This window comes from Equus przewalskii, chromosome 30, assembly GCF_037783145.1.
Source record: "Equus przewalskii isolate Varuska chromosome 30, EquPr2, whole genome shotgun sequence".
NCBI classification, from domain to species: Eukaryota; Metazoa; Chordata; class Mammalia; order Perissodactyla; family Equidae; genus Equus; species Equus przewalskii.
In genome coordinates, this window is record NC_091860.1 from 15,089,858 (window position 1) to 15,114,429 (window position 24,572).

Consider the following 24,572-nt stretch of genomic DNA (forward strand, 5'->3'; position numbering starts at 1 on the left):
GAAGACGGAGTTTGGCAGGCATGCTTGGTGGAGGACCCACTTATCTGGGGCATGCTGAGTCACAGATAAGATGCAGTTAGAAGCTCAGTGCAAAAAGAGAGAGAGAGAGAGAAGAGGAAGGCTTGTTTCCTTTTCTTGTCCTCAGGTCTTTGGTCAATGCCTTCCATTGGCCAACCCTATCCAGGAAGCCAGAGAGCAATGGAGCCTGGGAAGTGTAGTTCTCTGGGATACAGAACAGAGCACAGAAGGGGAGGGAATGCATAGTACTGAATACAATTTCATAAAATTTGTGCTGACAAGGAAGCATACTACCACAATCTACAATCTGAAATCTCTTTGGAATGCCTTGCTATTTTTATTGCCTTCCATACCCTCTACTATGAAATTTCACCTTAGGTATTTTCTTTGCCAAATCCTTTCTAAAGAATTTATGTAATCAATATAAGAAAGAGTTTCAGATTAGCACAATCATAATCTACCGTGTGCTCCAGAACTACATTTGCTGTTTACTAACTCAAGAAATCACCTGTTTATGGCACACCCTAGAGCAGTATCTCTCAACCTGTTCAAATAAGAAGATCCTTTAGAAATACATATTTTTCTTCTTAGAAATGTAACGCATGCTTAATGTAGAAAAATTATAAAATAAATACTAGTAAAAAGTAACAAAAGAAATTTTCATCTCACCATCTGGAGATAATTACTCTAATCATTTTAGCGTGTAGTCATCCACATATTTCTTTTCTCATATATATGAATACATATATACACAGATATAGATGTTTCTATAGATTAAGAAATAGATTTTGGTACATTAATACACACAAAATTGGATATATTTTTAAAATAGCATTCTAAAATACATATTTCTTAATATCTACTTTGGTTATGAATGAATCATAAACACTTCTCTTTATCACTCATTATTCATTCACAGGATTAATTTTTCCATAGTGTTTCATTATAAGAGTGAATGTACTATATTTCACCAATTCCTAATATTTGACATTCAGATGGTTTCAAGTATTTATTATTATAAACAATAATGAGATGAAAAACCTTATAAATAAAACATTGTGCATATCTATCTTTACTTCCTTATAATATATTTCTAGAAGTGGAACGTTTTGGTAAATAATAGAAACATTATAAAGCTTTTAATTGCCAAAATGCTCTTCATAATTGCATATTGATAGCAATGAGTATCTAGCTCTTCACACCTATACCACCAGTGGATATTATCATTTATTTTATTCTTTTAAAATCTCTTTTTAATGTAAAAAGTAACAGATTCTTCCTCACCACAAATCCAGATGATATTAGTTGGACTTTTCATGTCAGTTACTTTAGAAAAAAAGTGCACAAATAGGAGTTTTCAGACCTCTCATAAGGAGTGGTCTGTCTACCAAACTTGCCCATGTGATAACTATAGACAATCCTTTAAACTGCAACACATCAGTTGGAAATTCTTGCCCTAGAAGATGTTTTAAAATGTGGCATTGTTATGCCCAAATTAGAAATTATAAGAAAGAAAAAAGTTGCATGGGAAAGAATAGCATGAAGCTGGAAAGCCTCCATTCAAAGGCTATTTAAAAGCTAGGGAGAATGGGTTTCCACTTCATTGCTTCATTCACATATAAAAATATTGCACACTCAGGAAGCTTTTCAGTCTGGAAATAACTCAAGATTTTCCAGAGCAATAGTTGAGAAAGTGAGACTTGTCCCCGTTACTGTGATCCGTCAGTGACACAGGATACATCATGAAAACAGTTTTCTCCCGGGTTCCTGTAAAAATTAGGACTTTTTCAGTAGCAAATGACAAAAAGAGAATTTTATTGGCTTAGGCAAAGTGGGATCCAGGATTTAAACAGAGCAGGCCCCATTCTGTTTCTTCCTCTTTCTTTAGTTCTGAGGCCCTCTGTGTGTGAGCTTCCTTCTCAGATAATCTCTCTCCCCATGTTGGGAAAGGTGGCCTCCAAAAGCCCCAAATCTAGCTTGCCTCCTTACAACTTGTAATACAGAAGAAAGAGAAGTCCTCCCATGGTCGGCATCAAATGCTAGAGAAGACTATGATTGGCTCTGCTTGGGCCACCTGTGGGGGATGTGAAAGAAAGCCATGGTGACAGCGAAACCTACCAAGACAGTTTGCAGTAGGGGAGGGCAATTCCTCTACAAAAATATACGTATCAGGTTCAGCACCAACTCCCCTCCACCATTCTTCCCAGTAGACCTCTCTGAAGGCTACCTAGAGTGTAAAAGCATTGCTACACTAGACTGCTCCCATCTAGTTAGAAAAACCAGTAATCACCAAAAGTAAGGTTATCAGAAATCAAGACTCGAGGCCAATATTTCTGTTTCAAAGGCTGCTTACAGAAACATGGCTAAAAGCAGTGGGCCATTTAACTGGGTAACCAAAGCAGCTGACTGTCTTAGTTAGGATCTAACATACAAATTTGGGGTGACAAAAACATTCAGTCTCTAGCTCTGACTGACCAGCTGGTGAATAGCTAAAGGATATATGGATGTTCCTTTTGAATTAAGAAAGAATCATTTCGTTAGAAAGTGACTGAAATCTGCTTGCATTCTGTTGAAAGGTCCGTTGGCCTTTCCATTGGTATTTGCTTCCATGAGTAACAAATAACCACTGACTAATGTCCTCTTCAATTGCAGCAATCTACGTTTAAAAACATCAGTAGAAATAATGCGTTGTGGAGTCTTTTTAAGGTCAGTGGTTATAAATACCCTGGATAAAAGTTAACGTAAGCAATAGGCTTATCTACTGAATATTCACATACTATATGTAAAAATAATGAAAAAAAAATCCAAAATTTTCACATGATCTTCATTTACTTACACGTTTCTAATCTATTAATGAGTCTCTTTCTCTGTTGTTTTTACTGGCTTTTCTTTAGGCAAACAGACTTTCATGTAGAATCAGTATAAATTCTCGATTTTCTTTACATATTTATATTTTTACTTGATGAGAGCTCTCTTTTCTATCAATGGCTAGAATTGATAAGGCCTTTTTCTTTCTCTCCTTTCCCCATGGTTCTCCTTAGGCTTCTTTGGTGAACTGCAGAAAATCTGACAAAGAATGCTGGGTAAAGGATAGGAGATTTTTGAACTCAGATTTTTTGCTAATGGTGTCATCATGGAAATCTTACTAAGCCACTTTGAGTCTCAGTTTCTTTATTGCAAAGTTGAGAAAAATATACTAACCCATCAGGCCATCAGGTAAATGAGAGAATTAAAACTGATAACACATACAAAGTTTATAATCCATGGCTGGAAAGATAAGAATCACTCAATAATAGCTGTTATTGTTTACAAGGGACAATGTTTATATAAAGTAAAAAATTCCAATTGTATTTGTTCAGACCACAAGTGATTGTACAATTTCAAGGCAATAACATTAGGAGTTGTGTTCTGATATCCAATCCTCTAATTAGAAATCAAGATTTCAAAATGGGTTCATGAAAGTTGAAAAGCTCATTGACCTTTCATACAATGAGAAGTATAAATGCACCAACTTGTTTCTTTAAAGACATTTGGGTTGGTGCAGATTCTTGTCTTAAATTAGTTAAAAATGGAATAGGCATGTTGCTTTTAGAGTGAGCTGATATATACCTACAATCTTAAATTTGCTTTGCCTTCACTTTGGGGAATAAAACTGTCTTCATCATTATGCCTCCCATCACATTTCTTCATTGCCCCATCTAAGTTGTTATTAGAAGGTGCACATGGAATCTGCCCCTACTCTTTTTTCTCTAGATAATCTTTTAAATAGCATGTGCCATAATTGAGTTCAGGTGGCAGGATGAATGAGATAAATCTTGAATGAGATTAAGATGAATGACAGTGCTGCTTGCCAAAGTCCCATTGCCCCAGAAAGGAATGAGAAATTAATGGAATCAGCATTGGTGTTGCGCGACTACCAAAAAAAAAAAAAAAAAGTTTAAGCCCATGCTGTGAATATTTCAGTGAAATACAAAGCTGTTTTCCTTTTGTACCTTTAATATCCCCAAACTCCTGGGATCGACCATGTAGAACCAGAAGCGGATAGTACACATTCCAAGGCTTGCTGGGAAGGATTGGGAAGTAGTGACTCTTGCTGTGAATCCTTCTTTGGGGCCAGATGAGTTGACGTAGAGGAAATGCCTGCCGCTACCTTGAAACAGATGAATATAATATTTTCAGTGCAATGAAATGTTTTATAGCATAAGGCAGAATGTATTTAAACTATGTAAAAATTTCATTTTTTTCCCCAAACACACACACACAATTAAACACAACTCATTTTCTTTTTTGTGAGTGTATATTAATAAAATTTAATTCTTTTGAACCAAAGAAAAGAGTGTCACTATGATTCTGTGATTCACACGACTCACCTGGGTATGTGACTCGTGCATAAAGTGATCAAAGTTTTGCGTTGACTCTGAAGGCGTAGTCCTTTTCTCCTAATTTGCTTAAAGCTGTCTGTCAGTTTCAAGTAAATAAAATATTTTGTATGCTGTATGTAGACCAAGTATGCTGGGTATTGGAGGCTGAATGATATTGTATCTCATTTTTAGTTACTCTGATTCCCACACTGAACAAAGTAGTAGTGAATGGCAATAAGTGCAAAGTGAAATGTAATTCGGAAAGTCACCACATTATTTTTTCCAAGCAATGGATAACTTCTATTCTCCTTAACAGCATTTGTGAAAGATCTCTTCATTTAAACATAACTGCATTTTTTTTCTGCAGATATCATCAAAATTCATCATGGCTACTATTCCCTTCATGGCTTTTACTGAGGGAGAATGAAAAAAATATATATATATATATTTGAACACTTTCTTGGTTAAATATTTATTTGTAGTTCTAAATTGAAGCTATTAAAATATTTTCTAATTAAAAATATAATTTTTTTCTATGACCTTGATTATTGTCACTGAGATATATGTTTTTAAATCATTAATTGTGTCAATAGTTCCAGAAGCTTCTTTTATGAAGCCTTCCCTTTCAAGACCTTGTTGTCAGGTAAATTGAGTACCCTCCGATGAATTGGCATATGTGTTAGTTACCTTTATCTCCCCCAGCATTTAATTCTTCAATGCAAGGAAGACTCATGCATTATTCCCTTGGACAGAGTTGAAAGCAGAAGTGGCCAGAGTAAATTGCAAAAGGAAGTTAGGTGATCACATTCACACCAACAAATGGTGTGGCTTTTTGCCTTTTCATGTTTATAAAGATTATTTCAACAAATGGATTATTGATAAATACAAATGGGTGGTAAATAAAGATATAAATGAATAAAGCCTGGTTGTAGTCCTCATAGATCCTAAATAGAGATGAGATTCTAAAGGATTCTTCTAAGGAATTATTTGATCTTGTATCTATTTTTAAAAAATTAATAGATTTCATTTTTTAGACCAGTTTTAAGTTTAAAGGAAGTTGAGAGGGAAGTACACAGAGTTCCATATACCCCCTCACATGCCACGCCACACACAATTTGCCTTTTGCTAACACCTTGCATTAGTGTGGTACATTTGTTACAATTAATAAGCCAATATTGATGCAACAATGTAAGCCCATAGTTTACATTAGGGCTCACTCTTTCTCTTGTACATTCTCTGGGTTTTGACAAACGTATAATGATGTGTATCCACCATTATAGTATTGTACAGAACAGCCTCACTGCTCTAAAATGCCCTGTGCTCCACATCCTCGTCTTTTCCTCCCCGTTTCCCACCCTGCCTCAAACTTCTGGCAGCCACTGATCTTTTTACTATCTCCATAGTTTTGCCTTTTCCAGAATGTCATATAGTTGGAATCATATAGTATGTAGCCTTTTTATATTAGTTTATTTCACTTTTCACATTTAAGTTTCCTCGATATCTTTTCATGGCTCGATAGCTCATTTCTTTCTATCACTGAATAACATTCCCTTGTGTGGATCTATCATGGTTTGTTAATCCTTTCACGCATGAAGAACACCTTGGTTTTTTCTAAGCATTAGCAATTATGAATAAAGCTCTTATAAGCATCACTGTGCAAGTTTTTGTATGGATGTAGGTTTTCAACTTATTCACGTATACACAAGTAACACAAGTATTAGATACCAAGTAGCTGGATATTATGGTAAGTGTATGTTTAATTTGTAAGAAACTGCCAAACTGTCTTCCAAAGTTGGCTATACCCTTTTGCATTCCCACCAGCAATGGATGAGAGTTCCTATTTCTCCTCATCCTCATCAGCACTTGCCAGTGGTTTGGATTTTTAGCCATTGTAATAGGTATATGGTGGTATCTCATTTACATTTTAATTTGCATTTCTCTGATGACATATGATCTTGAGTATTTTTTCACATACTTTTTTGCCATCTGTATATGTTCTTTGGTAAGTTGTTCGGATCTTTTGTCCATTTTTTAATTGGGTTGTTTGTTTTCTTATTAAGTTTTAAGCATTCTTTTCATATGTTGGACACCAGTCCTTTACCAGATATGTGTTTGCAAAGATTGTCTCCCAGTTTGTGCTACTTTATTTTTTTTTTCCTGAACTGTCTTATACAGAGCAGAAGTTTTAAAAATTAACTCAAAATAGATCAAAGAACTAAATGTAAAATGTACAACTCTAGAACTCCTAGATGGCAAAATAGGAGAACATTTAGAGGACTCTGGGTTTGGTGAAAAGTTTTAGATACAATACCAAGATCATGAATCATGAAAGAAAAAATCAGTAAATTGGACTTCTTTAAAATTAAAACTTCTGCTCTGTATAAGACATTGTTCAGAAAAATAAAATACCACAAACTGGAAGAAAATCTTTACGAATACGTATCTGATAAAGGACTAGTGTCCAAAATATAAAAAGAATGCTTAAAACTTTATAAGAAAACAACCAGTCAAAAAATGGACAAAAGATCTGAACAACTTACCAAAGAACATATACAGGTGGTAAATAAGTATGTGAAAAAATACTCAAGATCATGTCATCAGAGAAGTGCAAATTAAAATGTAAATGAGATACCACTACATACCTATTACAATGGCTAAAAATCCAAACCACTGACAACATGGTAAATGTTTGCATTCATGACTCATGGTCTTGGTGCTGTATCTGAAAACTTTTCATCAAAGCTAAAGTCATCTAAATGTTCTCTTATTTTGCCTTCTTGAAGTTTTATAGTTCTGCATTTTACATTTAGTTCTATGGTCTATTTTGAGTTAATTTTTATGAAAAGTTTAAGCTCTGGGTCTAGATTTTCTTTTTTTGGCATACGGGTATCCAGTTGTTCCAGTACCATTTGCTGGAAAGACAATCATTTCCCCACTGACTTGCCTTTGTTTCTGTCAAACATCAGTTGATCATATTTATGTCGGTCTATTTCTGGGCTCTCTATACTGCTCCATTGATCTGTCTATTCTTATGCCAGTACCTCACTATCTTGATTACTACAGCCTTATAGTAAGTCTTGAAGTAAGGTAGTGTAAATCTTTTGACTTGTTCTTATATTTCATTATTGTGTTGGCTATTCTGGGTATTTTGCCTCTCCCTACAAACTTTAGAATCAGTCTGTTGATATCTACAAAATAACCTTCTGAGATTTTGATTGGAATTGCATTAGACATTAAGTTGGGAAGAACTCCCATCTTCAAAATATTGAGTCTTCCTATTCATATACATAGAATATCTTGCTATCTATTTAGATCTCCGTTGATTTCTTTCATCAGAGTTTTGTATTCTTGCTCACATAGATCTTATATGTATTTAGATACCTAAGTATTTCTCTCTTTCTTTCGCACTAATGTAAATGTTATTGTGTTTTAAATTTCAATTCCAATTGTTCATTGCTAGTCTATAATAAAGCGATTGACTTTGTATATTAACCTTGTATTCTGCAACACTGCTCTCGTTGCTTATTAGTTGCAAGAGTTTTTCTTGCATCATTGAGATTTTCTACATAGATAATCATATCATCTGTGAACAAAGACGGTTTTATACCTTCCTTCCAATCCGTATACGTTTTATTTTCCTTACTTGTCTTATTGCATTAGCTGTGACTTCCACAATGATGTTGAATAGGAGTGGTGAGAGCAAACATTCTTGCCTTGTTCCTGATCTTAGCAGGAAAGTTTTTCTCGTTTTTCATCATTAAGAATGATGTTAGCTGTAGATTTTCTTTTTTTCTCAGCTTTACTGAGGCATAATTGACAAATAAAATTGTAATATATTCAAAGTGTACGACATGATGACTTGATATACGTATACATTGTGAAAGGATCCCCACAATCAAGTTAATTAACATATCCATCACCTCACATATTTACTTTTTTTGGTGAGAACACCTAAGATGTACTCTCAAAGCAAATTTCAATTATACAATACAGTATTATCAACTATAATCACTATAAAAATATAGATTGTTTCATGAATTTGTGTGTCATCCTTGCACAGGGGCCATGCTAGTCTTCTTTGTATCGTTCCAATTTTAGTATATGTGCTGCGAAGTGAGCACTGCAGATGGTCTTCATCAAGTTGTGGAAGCCCATCTCAATTCCTAGTTTACAAAGGAATTTTATCCTAAATTCGTGTTGGATTTTGTCAAATGGTTTTTCTGTATCTATTGGTAAGATCATACGATTTTTCTGCTTTATACTGTTGATATGATGGATTGCACTAATTAAATATTGAACCAGTCTAGCATATTTGGAATAAATCTCACTTGGTCATGATGCATAGTTCCTTCTTTTTATTGCTGGTTTGGATTTTCTAATATTTTATTGAGGATTTTTGCATCTATGCTGATGAGAGATATTTGTCTGCAGTTTTCCTTTCTTGTAATGTATTTTTCCGGTTTGATATTAGGATAATGCTGGCCTTATAGAATGAGTTAGGAAGTGTTCAATTTGCTTTTATTTTCCGGAAAATACTACACAGAATTAATATAATTTCTTCTCTAAATATTTGGCAGAATTCAACAGTAAACCCATTTAGGCCTGGTGCTTTCTGTTTTGGAAGGTTTTCAATTATTTATTCAATTTCTTTAATAGACATAGACTTATTCAGGTTATCTGTTTCTCCTTGTGTGAAGTTTTGGTAGACTGAGTCTTTGAAAGAAGTAGTCCATTTTGGTTATCAAATTTATAGGCATATAATTGTTCATAATGTTTCTCTAATTAACTTTTTAGCACCCATGGATCAGTAATGATGGTCCTCTTATTTCTGATATTAGTAATTTGTGTTTTCCCTTTTTTTTGGTGGTTAACCTGGCCAGAAATTTTTCTATTTTATCAATCTTTTGAAAGAACTACCTTTTAGCTTTGTTGATTTTCTCTATTGATTTCCTGATTTCAATTTCATTAATTTTTGCTTTAATTTTTATTATTTATTTTCTTCTACTTATTTTGAATTTAAATTGGTCTTCATTTTCTAGTTTCCTATACTGAGAATTTATATTGCAGATTTTAGATCTTTCTTCTCTTCTAATATATGCATTCAATGCTAAAAATTTCCCTCCAAGAATTGCTTTCAGTGAATCCCACAAAGTTTTATAAGCTGTATTTTCTTTTCCATTTAGTTTAAAACACTTTAACATTTTTCTTGAGATTTCTTCTTTAACCCATATATTATTTAGCAGTCTGCTGTTTAATATCCCAGGGTTTTGGGCTTTCCAGTTATCTTTCTGTTACTGATTTCTACCTTAATTCCATTCTGGTTTGAGAGCTGATGTTGTATGATTTCTATTCTTTTAAATCTGTTAAGGTGTGTTTTATGGCACAAAATATGATCCACCTTGGTGCATGTTTCGTGTGAGCTTGAGAATAATGTGTATTCTTCTGTTGTTGGATGGAGTATTCTGTAGAAGTCAATTAGATTCAATTGACTGATGGCGATTTTCAGTTTAACTGTGTCTTTCCTGGTTTTCTCCTCCTGGATCTATTGTTAATAGAGAGATGTTGAAGTCTCCAACTACAATGGGGGTTCATCTACTTTTCCTTGCAATTTTACTAGGTTTTGCTTTGTGTGTTTTGACGTTCTGATGTTAGGTGCTTAAGTATTAAGGGCTGTTTTGTCTTCTTGGAGAGATGAACCCTTAATCATTATATAAGTTTCCTTTTTATTTCTGAAATTTTCCTTGCTCTGAAGTCTTCATCTGAAATTAATATAGCTACTCCTACTTTCTTTTGATTAATGTTAACATGGTACATCTTTCTCCTTCTCTTTACTTTCAATCTATCTGTGCATTTATATTAAATGTGGGTTTCTTCCTGACAATATATGGCTGGGTTTTATTTTTTTAATCTGCTCTGTCTTTCAATTGGTGAATTTCACTAACAGCTTTCAAAGAGATTATTGAGATAGTTGGGTTAATATCTACCATATTTGTTACTGTTTCCTATTCATTATTCTCTTCTTTGCTTCTTTTGTCTCTGTTACTCATTTTCTGTCATCTCTGTCTTCAACTGAGCATTTGATATAATTACATTTTTTATCCTATCTCAGCAAATTAATTAGACATCTTTTTCTTTTTTACTTTTTCTAGTGGTTGACCTTGAGTTTGCAATATATATTACAACTAACTCAAGTCCTCTTTCAAATATCAGTTTACCACTTTACAAGTAGTGCAAAAACCATATAACAGAATATTCCTAATTAATCTCTCTCATTGCTTACAACACTGTTGGGCATTTCTTCCCCTAGATTAATTATGTTCTGGTAAAATAATTTCTTTTGAGGGCAGGCTTTGTTAAGAACAATAGAATGCCCTGGAAAAACTTCAAAATGACTATTTTCCCCCCTCTTGCTGAAAGTAGGGAGGAGTTTTCTCTGATTTTCACTGTCAGAAACTGGTAGGGCTTCTGAAGCTAAAAACTCACAAAAGTTTAGGGCCCCACCTAAGACTGAGTTCCCCTGGAGTTTTTATCTCTCAAACTTGTCCACAGTGAGTCTGTGGCAATTCATCAGCTACTGTTTAGGATTTCCTATCCCACTACTGATTCCTGCAGAGTTTTCTGTTCCTGGGCTTCTGCTCCAGTAAGTTGTGATTCTCTGTTTCCGCCTGTTTGTCTCTACAATTTTGGGGCAGTGGTTTGCCTTGTGACTTCAATTTCCTAACAGCTCTAAAAAGGGTTGTTGATTTTTAGTTTGTTCAGCTTTTTTTATTGTTACAAGGAGGGGAATGATGACTTCCAAGTTCCTTACACGCCACACCAGAAACTGGAAGTGACTTGCATCTATTTAAAAAATATCCTTCACTGAAAATGCTTCTCCTCACTTAAAACACTTTATAAAGTCTGGCAAAACAAAAAAAATCTTAATCAAGAAAAGTAACCAAGGAACATGAATGTGAATTACTGCAGCAAGATTTTCCTGAATATTAAAGAGTAGTAGCAGAAACAACTTGAAAAGTTTCTTGCTGTATCAGTGAAGTGTCTTCCATCCTCATTGTCCTATGAAATATCTTGTATGCTAGCAAATATTGGATGAGGAAAATTGTACAAAATGTTTTAATGCAGCCATGGAAAAGTTTTCTAAGTTTTCGTTCACATTTCTTTCCAAGAATGTCACTTGTTTGTTTTCTTATTTGGGAAATAAAGATATATATATGACACACAACCAAGATACACTAGACTCCATCTGTCAAATCTGCTAACAACTGTGGCTTATTCATTAAGAACATGTGTTCTTTAAATCCATGCTTTGATAAAATAAGAACATCTAGGTTTTCTCTCATCTTCTTGACTTTTACATCCTTGAGGATGTCCAATGAGTTTAGACTAGACTTTATCAGACAAGCTTTAAAACATTATTCTGAATAAGAAATATATAGTATAATCCAATTAGCTATAAAAATAACTTTTCTTATACAGTTAAGACTTAATTGAAAGTATGGAATCTATTAATCCTGTATTGGATGTGAAGAAGTTGTCTTGACTCATTTCCAGATAAGGTAAGTTAACGTTAAGTATATTTGTATAAAACTAGGGGCAGGCCCTGTGGCTAAGTGGTTAAGTTTGCACGCTCCACTTCGGTAGCCCAGGGTTTCACTGGTTCGGATCCCGGGCACGGACATGGCACCACTCATCAGGCCATGCTGAGGCGGCGTCCCACATAGCACAATCAGAGGCACTCATAACTAGAATCTACAACTATGTACTGGGAGGCTTTGGGGAGAAGAAGAAGAATAAAAAAAGATTGGAAACAGATGTTAGCTCAGGTGCCAATCTTTAAAAAACAACTATTTCATATTTCATAGCTCAGCTCTTAAAAAGTATGACATACATAATGAGAACTAATGTACTTCTATCTCAAAGGCAGATCACGTTTAAGCCAGACTTTAAATAGATCTCTTTCCACGCTTTAGTGCAGACCTGAACTTGACAGTCAAATATTTAGAGCAGTGGGAAAAGAAGTAATTGTGTTCAGAGATACAAATTTAACCCATTTTACAAGGTTAAGAATCCTGATTTAAAATCTTGTATTTTAGTAAATTTATTCCTCTAATGGCATGAATACATTCAAACTTCACTAATGCAGATTTTCTTTTGAATACTTTTAATCATATGATATTTATCTTTAAAAGGTAAGTTTTAAGTTTGCACAGCAACCTGCATTCAGTCTAATCAAGCCCTCTATTCACAGTCATTGCCTGTAGGCTAATGTAACTGAGGTCACAGTGTCCTTAGCGTCCCAGTAACTTTTCACAGCATCCCAGACAGGAAGCAATATTTTAGTTTTATTTACCCAGTACATAAGTCCAAACAACTTAATATGTATTAATACTCTAACAACACTGCAGGCATTTGAAAAACTAATACATATAATTGAAAAAAATTTTGTCATTCTTGAATAGCCACAATTACTTTCTATGAGGTTATCTGCCCATTGGACACTGCACAATTCTCAATCCTGAAATCGGTTGACCACCACCACTTTCATTTCCTAGTCCACATTTACTTTCCCCAGGACTTACTTTTTTCACAGCAACTGCTGAAAACCAGCTTAGCAAAAATATGACATCACTGAAAAGAATGTAGGACAACCTAATGTTTGCATTTTAGGGCTATATCGTGAAACTCAATGTAAAAAAGATGATAATTCACTGGGGATGGTAACAATCTACCATTTTACGGCAGCATATTTATTTCAGTACAAGACAAACAACGTTATGTAAGGCTCAACCTCAAAGCTAGCAATTCCAATTATTAGGAGACTGGGTGAGTTTTCAAAGAATACCCCACCTAGCCTCTTCTAATTTGCACATTCAATTTATGTGTTATGAAATCCTACAGTCAACCACAGAAAGCAGAAGGGCAATTCCTGGCTGATATATTAAGGCAGGTAAATGTGTGGAAATTTTATCCATTTAAAAATTTAGGAACGCAAAACTATGACTGGGAATTTAGAAGCTACCATTGTTAATTGGGTCTTTGGGAATTTATAAGTCTGGAACTCCAGCAAATCTACATTCGACTTTGTAAGAGGAACAGACTTGTTGCAGTGCCATACTTTTTCTTGAAAATTAGAAAAGTGCAAAGTTGCTTAGCCTCTTGAAATTATTAATAGAAATATATGACTTATCCAGGAACTGTGTACTGTATCACAAATATATAAAACCTTACATTGAATCATGTTTTCAGAAATAGACTCATTCTTTATCTAGCAAGCTCAGACTAGACCCACTTTCAAACATTTATAAACTTTCAGTTGCTTCATTGAGAACTACCTATTTATATCTAGCAAAATCCTTGGGGAAGGTCAATCTAGCCTTCCACACAAAGTTCAGAATTTGTTAAAGCAGATAATAAAGCTTAAAAGTCTCAACTGCCTCAACATATTTACAATTTAATGGTAAATCATTAAACCTGTTCACTTTATTTATATGTGACTCTGTGGGATGATTAACAACATTCATGAGACAGATTTTTATAGAAGAATTTTTTTGTTTTTTGGTTTGATTTGGACTATTTCATAGCTTTCTATTGGCCATTTTAAAAGTTACTTAAAGCTCATATATTAGAGTAGAATGCCTTCAATTAGGCTTGTAAAATCTATCATACTTTAATTAAATGCAACCAGAAGTAGTACTCTGGAATGTGGGCATTTATTAAATATGTCTGAATTTTGTCTCCCCCCACATTCTCTGATATTTTCTGTATACTTTCTATTTAGTACTTTAATTTTACTTGTACAGGTTTTATGATTACAAGTTCTTAAGGTTCTTGGGTACACATTTTATATTCCACATCTTAATTAAGTCAAAATCAGGCACCGAATAGAAGTTTCTCATTGATGTTCAAGTTTTGAAGAATTGCACACATTTTCAAAAATTGGGGCCACTTAGTGGCAAACAGTATAAAGTCAGCATCAAAGTGAACTTTGTTCAAATCACCATTGTTACTTGACATTAGAGTCCAAAATATATCAGCTACTTTCAGAACCCATCATTGTGATCACGGACATTCTTTCTTGCTTTGGTGTCGGCAGAGAGGAAAGATTCTAATTTGTCTTTTAGATGTTATTAGCTACAATCTTGAGTTTTTGAAAACGTTTCATTGAGTTATTATGCCATAAGGTAAAAATTTTGACATTTCTTTTTTAAAAAGACAGACAATACGTTTAAAAGACAGCAATATTTTTACAGCTTCCTTCGGTTTTCCCAGTTCCCTCAGAAGAATCATATTCACTTGCACTTGGGTCAAATCATAAAAGACAATTTCCCACTTCAAGTAATCTGAATGCACTCCGTGCTTTAAATTGTGGGCAATTTTAGTCTCTTTTTCTTGTTCATGAAATAAAGCTGCCTAATAGTTTTTTAAAATGTGATGCAATATGCCTTTCTTTCAGAATAGCAAAATGCTCCCTTCTTCAGAGTCAGACTTACTTAGCTTGGCACTACATCTTCTATAATTTCTGCCCGTCCCTCACTCTAAAACAGAAGGGCGCATCATGCCTATCAGTTGAAATGCCCTCAAACTCTTTTACTTTCATTTTTTCCCCCAGATTTTCAAGGTGCTGGCTATTTGAAACTGCAAGTTTTAAAGGCCGTGAAATGTAAACATGTTCAGAGAGAGAACAAAAGTTTCCTCAAATTGTCAAAATGGCAACCACAGATACAGGGCCTCTGAAGTCAGATGAAATTTTCTCATCATATTTGATAGAAAAGTCTGTCATTACATCACTTCTTTTTGCTTTTTGAAGGGCTGTACAATGAATAGATTTGGCACTTCTTTATTTCTATCTTTTTCAACAGTTTATTCTTTAGGCATTATTCTCTTTTGACAATAATTATTACCCATTTAAAAAAACCGCTTTTCAACAGACTGTCTCATTTTAATACTATTTACTATGACCAAATTCAGTGCTATAAAGTTTTCCCCTCAGTATGCCATGATCTGATCTGACATAAAAATGAAGCTTCTTGCTGTGACATGCCAACACAGAGTAGATTTATCTTATTTTGAAAGCTTCTGATTTGCTCAGCAGCAAGTATATTACAATCACACGGAGATGATATATGAATGGAATGGGTTGGCACTTCCTGTAAGTCTAGGTAGAGACAAAGGATTCTCAATCTCTTAATCCTCATACTGGAAGAACCCTGAAGAAGCTCTTTATGTGTCATTTTTGCGTCAAGATGCCTTTGGAAATACGCATTGGCTTAACAGAGTTTCTGTAACTTGATTTCACTGCCAAATTGAGATTAAAAAAGGGAACTTGTTCCTAGCCATGGAGGAAGAAAGAAATAATCAAATAAATTATAAACCACTTTCTTTAGGTGATAAGAGCTTTGACTTTGTTTACATTTCAGCTCTATTTTACCTGAAAGGATGGGGAAAGCAAATAAGAAAAGAATATTTATTGTCATTGAAACAGAAAATGATATTATCAGATTCTTTGAATGAATACATAATGAGCAGAAACTGTGGGCAAGATTGCCCACTGGTTAAGCCTGCAGCCACTGGAGCTATAGGCTCTGATTCAAATCCTGACTCTATCACTTATTAGGTATGTGACCTTGGGCAGCCTATTTAAATTCTCTAGGACTCAGAAGCAATAAGAGATAATTATACTAGGTACTTTAGCCTCATGGGGTTGTGGTAAAGACTAAATGATATACTACATGTAAAGTGCTAAGAACACAGTTGCAAATTAGTGAAACTCTCCTGGGATATTTAGAGAATAGATATAAAAATGAGTCTAGTAGTAGAATTAAGGCAATCAATCGCAAGTTATTGATTGCTCAACTATTATATGAAGGCACCAGGTCTTTCAGTTGGATGTTAGGGAGATGAGCAAGTTATGGCTGAGAAAATATAAAATATAACCAAAAGAATCTAACAATAAAAGCTAACAACATGTACTATTTAGAAGATCAGCCCTGGGTCAGAATATCTGGATTATAATGCAAACTCTGATTCTTGCAAGTTTTGCGACTTTGGGCAAATCACTAAATCCATACTGTGTCTCATGTTCATCTTCTACCAAATGAGGGTGATAATAATAATAATAACAATATACAGCTCATTGGGGTTATGGTGGGCATATAATACCAAATATTGTTGTAAACTGTACATGCTATGTAGTTCCACAGATAAAACATGGATTAAATTTGGTGGATGAAGAAAGTCTTTATAAAAGATGTGTCACTATATTAGGATATTAAAGAATATAGTGCAGATGGTAGCAAACAAAGAAAGTCATATAGGAGTGGAAAAGACCATTCTAAAAAACAAGATGTGAGAGACTTCTGGTTTCCCATCCAACATTTAAGGAGGCATCGGTCTTATCTTCATAACAACAAAAAATGCTAACGAGCTAAAAATCAAAAACTCTTCTTAAATCCTTTAAAGAAGAGAGGTCACAAGGCAACTTCTGTCTCCAAATTGGAGAGACAGACAGACAGATACAGAGAGTCACAATTTAGTGGAGAAGAACCCTGGGGGGAAGGAACTGCTGTTGGAGCCAGTACTGGGTGAGGAAAATGTAACCTGTAATTAACAAATTGCTGGAGGCTCAGCGTGGAAAAGCTTGAGAGATCTGAACTCTGGGGAGATCAGTTTTAGGGGCACCCTAAAGTTTTACCTCCAGGAGCCTCACCAAGTTCTCATTGTGAAGACTGGAGAAAAATCCCCTCTGTTTCTTTCAAGGGGTGGGGAAAAGTAGCCATTTTGAAATGTGCCTATTTTGCTTAACAAGGTCTAGACTTCCTATCTTGCCAAAGGGGGAGGAAGAAGTACTTGTGAGAAATATTGAGAAGTACCTGTGAAGGTCACAGTGAAAGGGCGCAGGCTCACTAAAAGACTGATCAAATCACAAGACAGTAGAATGCTCCTATGCTCCTGACCTTACCACTTAACACCTTTCCAGCTTAGCACCACGTCAATATGGCTTCTGTGTATTAGTGAGGGACGCCACTGAACGAACTCCATCTCTCAGACCTTATTTAAGAAGTCTCTAGGGAAAACCAAATACAGCAAGGGAGACAAAAACAAGGAGACCAGAGGAAATTTTACCTTCTGACACATACACCTACAGAAAACATTGAACACAACCTTACGCCTAGCCACATAAAAAGTTCATGCTAAGGTATGTTTACCTTGGTTTCTTTTAACCAATTCATCATGTTCACTATCGACAAAAAATTACCAGTCATACTAAAACAATGATATGATCATGAGTTGATATTTATAACACCCAAAGCATATTTGAGGAACAAGAACACAGAGTTTGTAGAAGAATAAGGTAAGAATTGAAATCAGAAAAGCAATTTGGGGAAGACCATAGGAAGCCCTTAATGCCAAATTAAAAGGCAATGAAGAGCCTCTGATGATTTGGAGGACCAGGAGTCACCATTCAGGAATATTAATCCTGCATCAATGAGAAGAGTGGCCTGGTTTAGGGGAATATTTGCACAGCGATGTGCTGCGTTGACATCTGCAATAGCCCAGGAGTAAATTAAGATGACAGAATTGTACACGCAAAGAAAGGAAAACATATAAGTTGAGAATGAAGAGCTGACAGAATTTGAAATTGAGAGAGAATGAACTGTGCTAAGGATAATAATGTCAATAACAGAAATTGCAGGATCAGGAGAAGAGTCTTTCTGAAAGGAAGGTAAGATTGAGTTTGGGTATGGAGATACTGGCAATCACCCAGCTGGCAACTGCAAATATGAGACTGGGATGTGGAAATGAGGACTGAATACATGCAAGAATTAGCAAACATTGAGCACTGAGAGAATAAAACTCTGAGCAAGCAAAACCTGTAGGAAGAGATACAAAAGGGTCAAAGTCAGAATAACGTGTAAGACTCACATTTAGGTCTTAGAAGGAGGCAGAAAAAGCATCAGACAAACATAACATTAGGAAAAACCACAGATGAAAACCTTCAAGAAGGTGTGGATTGATCAGCAGTGTCAAATGCAATGTAATAAGAAGAATCAGGTCATTATGATTATGAAATCAATAGAGTCCTCTAGAGAGCTAGAATATGGGTTCCATGAGAGTAGGGACAGTATTTGATAAACAATTATCTCTACAGCGTCTAGATCACCGACCAAGAGTGGGGACCAGTTATTATTTGCTAAAGCAATAATATTTTTGCAGAAGACAGAGTGTAGGGAACCAAAGAAAGATGTGGGTAGTGAGGGAGAGGATACAAACAATGCATGGGGAATGGTAGTTTGAGATAAAAGAACATAGAACAATACTTAGAAGGGAAGCAAGATTAAGGTTGGATCTTTCTCTTTTTCTGTCAAAGTAAGAGAGAATTATGATGCTTGAAGGAAAAAAGTATGATATAATGATAAAGAGGCAGTTTAAGGACACAAAAAAAGATTAAAACAAGGAGGCAAGGTTTTGAGAAGATAGAAAGGGATAGGTTTAATAGTTCAAGATTTTACCGAGAAATAAGATCTGTAAATAACTATGCATTTAGTAAATCCTTTTAGAGAAACTGCATGCCTGGATACCTGTAAAATGATGAAATAATTAACTCGAAAGATTTTCAGATTATTTATTCAAGGTTTAATCTTGTCCTAAGAATTCTAAAAAAAAATGGTTCACTCGTATGATTTTCACTGAATCCCATGTCTCAGAGATAATATCTTTTGGCATTTTGAAAAAAGAAAGCATCTTCTGGGTCCTACTTGAAACAATTATTAAGTGTTCTTGGAAGTAATTTAAACAAACCAAGATAAAGGAAAGAAAAACAGAAATTAAGATTATGTTTCTTCCCAGAGACAGAAGAATATGATATAAATTGGTTGGGGTATTTATTCAAATGACCCATGTGGATGATTAGAAGGGGTTCATGGTTTGAAACTAGCATTGCTTTTTGGCAACAGAATGGAAATCATTGTTTAAACCTGCGAAATTTTGAAGAAATATAGAGGCATTATAGATGAGTTGGGTCTGTTCTTGCTGTCTAAGCATCACCAAAGTCAAGTCAACCTCCTGTCTCAAAGAAAAATAAGGAAAACAGGAATGACCCTGGTCTAAACACACACTATAATTTCATGAAAAGAAATGATTTTATTCTAATTCTAGTTAACAAACAAATGATGGTGTCATTTACTGTCTTCTTACAGTGAGAAAACTAAATTTGTAAGACATATTCTGAGCTTTATCAGCCAAAAAGTTCCCTTGGTTTTCTTCCTTGGTATTTTTGTGTATTTGGAGTGGAATATTTTTATTTCTAAAAAGTAACATGAGACAAGGAGAAAATAGAAATAATACTCAACCGTCGGAAGGAAATGGAAATTAAGGTAAATAAGAAAAAACATACTTATTTGTTTTGAGCCATTTGATATTGATAAAACTCCATCTTTTTAATACAACTAAAAAGCGACAGCAATTCCTACATTTTTGTGTTTTAGTAGAGAAACTATCAATTATTCATCATTTATATGATTATCAAATTTATACATTTCAGGAAGTTTTGAAAAAGTCACATTAAGTTATAGAGAATGATATAGGCTTTGGCTTCAGACAGACATGGTCCCAATGCTTAGATTCAGCAAGTATCTTCTGTGTGGCTGGAGTCAAGATATTTACCCTCTATATATTAACTTCCTCTTCTCTAAAATCCTCAAGATAGCTGTGAGCATTAAACAAGAAAGTTCGCATAAAGCAAAGCTCACAGTGATTGGCACTTAATGAGCAGTAGCTACGCAGAGACACATCAGTTTCTGACAATAAGACCTGTTCTGTTTAGTTAGAACAGTGATAACATGCTGTTTTTAATAGCATGTTATTCCTTAAGAAAGAAACAAATAATAACAACTAAAAAACCCTCTTCGTTTGTACTGTATAAAAATAGACCATTCAGCAGTCTTTCATTCCAAACTAAAGTATTTACTTAATCACTGAATTAATGGATTTAGAAATATCAGAGCCAAATTACTTTTAAAAGATGATATTAGTTTATCAAAAGATATAATAGTCATAAAAATACTAGTTATGCTATTTGTTATTACTCATTTTATACTAACATTCTATCTCATTCTCCTTGATAAAATCTCCTTTTATCTAATGCTCATATGTTTTCATGGTATAATAGAAGAGAGATCAAGGGGACAGAAAAAGAAGGAGCACAAATAGGAGAAAATGAAAAAAAAATACCAATATTCATAATGTAGTTACATGCTATGACACATAACTTCACATAGTGAAGAAAAATATTCGTGATAAAAGAAAATTAGAATAACCACATAAATATTTTGTAGTTTTGCTAAACATCAAGGGCAAATCAAACAAACGAACAGCTCTAAAAATTAAGTAGAACAGAGAAAGCTTTTAAAGTAATCCGCGATAAATTCATACGTGGTTACAAAATGAGCTCCTACATCATACTAGCTCAGATTATGGGGATAACGCTGTCTAATTCACCGTTAAAGCAAATTATCCAAAGCAAATCAATGGTCCGGGGGCAGTGCCGGCTCTGATGGTCATGGTGGAGATGGTGGTGGTGGTGTTGGCGTGCAAGAGTCATGATGCAGTGATTGCCACAAAATCCAACCCAAATATGTAGTAAGGCAAAGTTCTTCCTATTCTAGAAACTTCATAATATGACTGTTTGCTAGTGAAACAACTAAACATTTTATTAAGGAAAGCATCATTCTGCCAATAAGAATTGCAGCAATATGTTACTTATGAAAAATATTTAAGGCCGTTACCTGAAAATGTAGATCCTATAAGAATTAATACAAAATGTATACATATAGATCCAGAGTGGTTTTGTATAATTAATTGTGGAGACGACCTGCTATCATAGATAGGTTATCACACATTTGTAAATATTGTCCAACAGGTCAGAGACTGCAATTTCATAAAAACAATAAAATATCAACCTTGAACTTTAACTATGTATTAGAAAAATAAAAACATATAAAAATAAAGAAAATATAGAAATAAGAATGACATTAGTTCTTCTCTTTGAAAATTATGAAACAAGGTATTATCATATTTGAGCATCAATTTAGAAAGCAGTATTTTTGGACATATAAATTGCTGATATCATAAGAAGACTGTGTGTTAATGTTGAGTCATCAGGTTTACTTTGCTAATATACATAATGTAATATTATAAAGAAAATATATCAGATTAGGTTAAATTACTATACCACTTTGGTTTTTTTTTTTTTTTTTTTTGCTAAGGAAGATTTGCCCTGAGCTAACATCTGTTCCAATCTTCCTCTATTTTGTATGTGGGTTGCCACCACAGTATGGCTGCCAAGAAGTGGTGTAGGTCTACGCCCAGGAGCCAAACCTGGGCCGCCGAAGCAGAGCATGCTGAACTTAACCACTAGGTCACAGGGCCGGCACCCCATTTTGCTTTTTATATATTCTCCTTGTTAAAAGTACTATCGCTTAAAGTGGATTGGAAGTTAAATAGATCACCTATGCAATTCCTAGCTGTAAGTGTGTGAATTCATAAGCAAGAGATTGTCACCCTCAAAGATACCCAGAGACGGATACTGTTCAGTGTTTCCTTAGTCAATTCCAGTGTTTCATCCACTTCACAGAAAAGAAAGACTTCCCTTTATGTGCAGTGATATAGGATAGGGTTTTCCAACAGAAACATACTGTGAGCCACATTTGTAGTCTTAGAATTTTTAGCAGCCACATTTAAAAGACTAAGAAGAAATACGTTAATTTTTAGTAATATATTTTATTTAATCTGATGTATCTATAATGTTACCATTTCAATATATAATCAGTATACACATTATTACTGAGATTTTTTTTTTTAACATTCTGGGTTTTTTTGTACTACATCTGTGAACTCCAATGTGTATTTCACTCTTATAGCGCATCTCAATTTTGACCCACCGCAGTTCAAGGGCTCAGTAGTTCCCTGTGGCAAACGGCTGTCACAGTGGACAGTGCAGGCTACAGAAGAAGGTCTTTTGAGTCAGTTCGATATTCCAGTCCCTCTGCTCAGGCACCCCTGTGAGCTGGTCAAGTGTTTTAACCGTTTTAAGAATTCAGTATCATCTACATCACAATGTTTTAAAAGGATTAAATGACATAACATATGCAAATCTTCTTTTACAATTCCTATCTCTTAGGAAACATTTAACAGATGTTAGTTCTCTTCCTCTAAATCTCTCTGAAATTTCTCCTTATTTTGCTTGGGAAAAATGTCCTTTTGTTTGGATTTCAATGAACAGATAAGAAGGGCAACTATTTAACATGCATCCACAACCCTTTACAAAACTGGACATGGGGGACTGGCCCAGTGGCACAGTGGTTAAGTTTGTACGTTCCGCTTTGGCAGCCCGGGTTTGCTGGTTTGGATCCCGGGTGTGGACCTACATACCTCTCATCAAGGCCATGCTGTGGTAGGCATCCCACATATAAAGTAGAGGAAGATGGGCACGGATGTTGGCTCAGGGCCAGTCTTCCTCAGCAAAAAGAGGAGGATTGGCAGCAGATGTAGCTCAGGGCTAATCTTCCTCAACAGAAAAAAAAAACTGGACACAGTAATGCAGGCATCCTCACACTAGTGGCCACACACGAAAATTTCTTTAATTTACAGCCCCTACACCACTCCACAACTCCTAAGCTGTGCCCCACTGGTTCCTGGTTCCTGGTTCCTGATTGATCCTCCTTCTACTGCTCCACTTTTCCTTTTTTTCCCATAGCACTTATCAACTTCCAACAAAGTATACAAGTTTTATTTCTAATGCTTGATATTGATTTTCTAGGCTCCTCTGCTACGCTGTCAGCCACATGATGGCAGAGGTCCTTCTCTGATTTGTTTTACATGTATTCCAAGTAAGATGGGCTCAACAAATATTTGCTGAATGAATGAATGTGTGAAAACACATCTCTTCACCATGCCAATGTACATCACTTCATTTATATGTCACTCAGCCACAAAAACCCTTCCATTTAGTGACTTTTTTTTGGTGAGCAAGATTGGCCCCGAGCTAACATCTGTTGCCAATCTTCCTCCTTTTTTTTTTCTCACCAAAGCCCCAGTAAATAGTTGTATATGCTAGTTGTAGGTTATTCTAGTCTTTCTATGTGGGATGCCACCATGTAGCATCCCACTATGTGGGATCCTGGGTGCGTAGGACCACGCCCAGGATCTGAACTGGTGAACCCTGGGCCACTAAAGTGAGTGCATAAACTTAATCACTCAGGCATGGGGAAGCTCCTAGTGACATATTTTTTAAGTGGTGGCTGAAGCATCACACAAATCACAGTTGTTTCCCTTTGACATTCTTTTCCGACTTTAATGTCATTATTATTATCAGTAGTGGTAATACATTAGTAATGAACTCTCCTTCAAGTATCCAAAAAACATACCATTTTAAACAGAAATCTATTCTGAACTGGTATCACCATAAATTCCAATGTATTATTTAAGGATCAGATAAATAAAAGAAGGATTTATAAATCATATTCTTTGATATGTCTCAGTATCATTTGAAAATCTACTCAAGAGTTTATTTTTTATGACTATTACCGTTTTCACATCTTCACTTCTGCCTTGTGTACAACTCCCTTGGTGTTTTCAAAGATCCAGTTTTTATTCCATGCGAGATGTCAAATTGTCAGGAGTTTTTCACTTGATTTAAATCATGTTCATATTTTCTGGGAACTATTTTTTTAAACATCTTTATTTTTGAAAATTTCAAATTTATACCAAAGTAGAAAGAATAGTATAATGAACTCCCTTCTACCCAAAACCCAGCTTCAACAATTTTAGCCTGTGGTCAGTTTTGTTTCCTCTTGTTTCCTCATGCTCTTGCTTGTTTCCCTCCCACATTCTCAATACCACTAGGCTCTTTGAACATAATCCTGGATATCAAATTATATCACATTTAATACTTCAGTATATATTTCTACAAGATCAGAACTTCTTTTTTCATAACTACTGTATTAGTTAAAAATTAACTGTACTTCTTTATTATAATTAAATATTTAGTCCATAAAAGCATATTTTATATTGATATATTAATATAGATATAGGTATATTTACTGGAATAGACACATGGGTATACACAGTCATGCATCACTTAACAACAGGGCTATGCTCTGAGAAATGTGTTGTTAGGTGATTCTGTTGCTGTGT

The 24,572-nt window shown here is 34.8% G+C and overlaps 1 protein-coding gene and 1 non-coding gene across 2 annotated transcripts in view; both read right to left on the bottom strand.

The window, feature by feature from the left end:
- MALRD1 (MAM and LDL receptor class A domain containing 1) overlaps positions 1 to 24,572 on the bottom strand; it is a 648,353-nt gene that overhangs the window by 164,678 nt on the left and 459,103 nt on the right. Inside the window, exon 33 of the mRNA XM_070600827.1 lies at positions 4,011 to 4,168. Coding sequence (XP_070456928.1) covers positions 4,011 to 4,168 — 158 coding nt within the window. The remainder of the gene's footprint in view (positions 1 to 4,010; positions 4,169 to 24,572) is intronic.
- Positions 8,395 to 8,500, bottom strand: LOC139080566 (U6 spliceosomal RNA). The gene has a single exon (XR_011535178.1). It is a non-coding gene; the product is annotated as a U6 spliceosomal RNA (small nuclear RNA).